This window comes from Vitis riparia, chromosome 5, assembly GCF_004353265.1.
Source record: "Vitis riparia cultivar Riparia Gloire de Montpellier isolate 1030 chromosome 5, EGFV_Vit.rip_1.0, whole genome shotgun sequence".
NCBI classification, from domain to species: Eukaryota; Viridiplantae; Streptophyta; class Magnoliopsida; order Vitales; family Vitaceae; genus Vitis; species Vitis riparia.
The window spans coordinates 23353761-23356134 of NC_048435.1; the positions used below are offsets into that span (position 1 = coordinate 23353761).

At 32.8% G+C, this 2374-nt stretch overlaps 1 protein-coding gene across 1 annotated transcript; it reads right to left on the reverse strand.

Annotated features, from left to right (window-relative positions):
- Window positions 1-679: 679 nt before the first annotated feature.
- On the reverse strand, window positions 680-2126 carry LOC117914752 (chitinase 5-like). The gene is made up of 2 exons (XM_034830210.1): window positions 1701-2126; window positions 680-1325 (listed from the first exon to the last, which is right to left on the reverse strand). The coding sequence occupies exons 1-2, from the start codon at window positions 2086-2088 to the stop codon at window positions 919-921; spliced, it is 795 nt and encodes a 264-aa protein (XP_034686101.1). The 5' UTR covers window positions 2089-2126; the 3' UTR covers window positions 680-918.
- Between the last annotated feature and the right edge of the window lie 248 nt (window positions 2127-2374).

Here is a 2374-nt window from a genome sequence, read left to right on the forward strand (position 1 = left end):
TCTCCCAAAAATACTTTTAGAGAAAACATTTTCACCAAAGCTATGTTTGAATCCCGAAAAGTCCTAAGAAAAGAAGAAAAAAATTACTAAGGAAAATAAATTTCTTATGTACTTTGGCTTCACCATGGAAAATATGAAAAAAAAATTAAAATTAATTAGAAACGTATGCATTTTAAAATTATTTAAACCTTAAATAATAGAGAGAAAAAAAGTAAAATGAGTTTGAAATAGTATATAAAAATAATTTATTAATTTTAAATTTTTTTTCCTTAACTTTTTTTTTTTCTTCTTTATTTTCTTTTCCTCAAATTTTTCAAGAACCAAATATAGCTTAAAAGTATTTCAAATAAAAACACTACAAAATGTATTCTTAATGGTTGTAACTTAGAATAATTTGTTTTTTTATTTTTTTATTTTTTAAAGATAGATTTATCCGAAAAAAATAAAATAAAAATCTCAATCCTACTAACCCTTTTTTTACAAAAATATTCAACTCCTAACTTAAAAACAAAATGCTTCGTATCTAAATATGGTTAAATCTCTCTCTCCCCAAAATTCCTTGCCACCCAAAATTTTTAAGAAATAAAAAATAGAAGAACATGAATTTTATGAGGACTTTAAGGTATTATACCTTAATTAAAATCACAAATTTGTCTTTATTATCACATAGATCCGAACCTTTTGATAGTAGTAAACAATATAACTTTTATTCATCAACGGAAGGACATTACAACAATATGATCTTACAACAAAAATCATTTGTCATGGTGTCAAATTTACTTCAAAGACTGCATGCAGAGCATTATATGGCAAAAGCCCTACTAAGGGTTTCATACCACATAACTCTTTATGCTTCCCATAGTTTACGTATACCCTTCATATGTATAATTCAATTGGAGTTTGTATACGTATGACTTTTCAGCAAGTGAGGTTGTCACCAGGTGAAACCCCGAGCTGACTGCAGTAGTCCTTGTAATACTGAACGCGGGCGTTAACGGCAGCTGTGTTTCCACCATTACATTCGACGGCACCATTGATGGCTTTAATTGTGGCACCAAAACCTTGGCTTAGGACAGAGTGAACATTATTCATCCAAAACCATAATGCGGTCTTGAATGAAGTAACCACGTCAGTTGCAACAATTCCAGGGTTGCTCAAGCCATTGAATCCAATGCTGTTTCCAGCAGCGCCATAGTTGTAGTTCCATGTTAGTTGAAGCGGTCCACGGCCGTAGTAATTTTGACCGGACACACATGGATATTGGGTATTGCTTGAATCACAGTAGTTATGAGAGGCACCATTGATTTCTTCAATATAACAAAAGTCTGCAAGCATGTACAAATTACTAATATTTGAGTTTACACGTATATGAAATATTTTGCTCACAAATCATAGTCAAATTAACGACTAAGAGCAATAGTAAAATATTTTTAGAGTATTTTTAAAAATATGAAAAATATTTTAATAACTTTTGTATTATACGACAAATGTGAAAAATATTTTTTCATATTTAAATTTATAAATAAAATTGTTTAAAAATAATTATAAATTATTTTTTGAAAAAGTTGTCAAAGAAACCTAAAGTTTCATAACTAAAAATAAAAAGAAAAAAAGAGTATGTGGGTATATAAAAATAAATAAATAAAATAAGATAGTTGGAATTTAAGACTTTACAAAATATTAAAAAGGGAAAATCTTACGTCCAGTCTCGTGTGTGACATGAGCGAAGAAAGCTGCAATCTCGCGCTTATTAGCATCGGTAGAACCATCGTTGCCGAACCCAGAATACGAATTCAAGGCACTGAGAAACGCTGCACGGGTGTAGAAATTCTTCCCAGCACAACTCGAAGCAGCTTGATTAATTATCCCATCGAAAAATGACTGTGTCACAATATCAGAAACCGAGCTACCACTGCCGCTACTTGAATCACAAGGACCCGATTGGCAACCGTCACCGCAGTAGTCACTGCCGGTGCCACAGTACCCGTACTTACTGCAACATAGGCCTGAGGCACACCCACAGTTCTGAGCCACTGCAGCTCCGAAAAGGGCCACAACAAGAAGGACTGTTAGTAGCTTGGCTGCCATTTTTGGGAGATGTTTTGTGGAAGAAAGAAGGGGAACGTGCGAGGTGAAGATGAAAAATATACTTGTTTGGGGAGGTATTTATAGGGCAGGTAGGAGAGTTTAGTGGTGTTTTCAAATTCAATTGGAACATGCAATTGACTCAAATGGATGAGTGTGGAAAAATTCCACACTTGCACTTTGGCCATATATGGTATTGGTGGCATCGTTTAATTTTCAAATTTATCAATTTTATCAACATTTCTCATGTACATTGAATCTATGTCCTGAATTTTCGGGTCATATAATA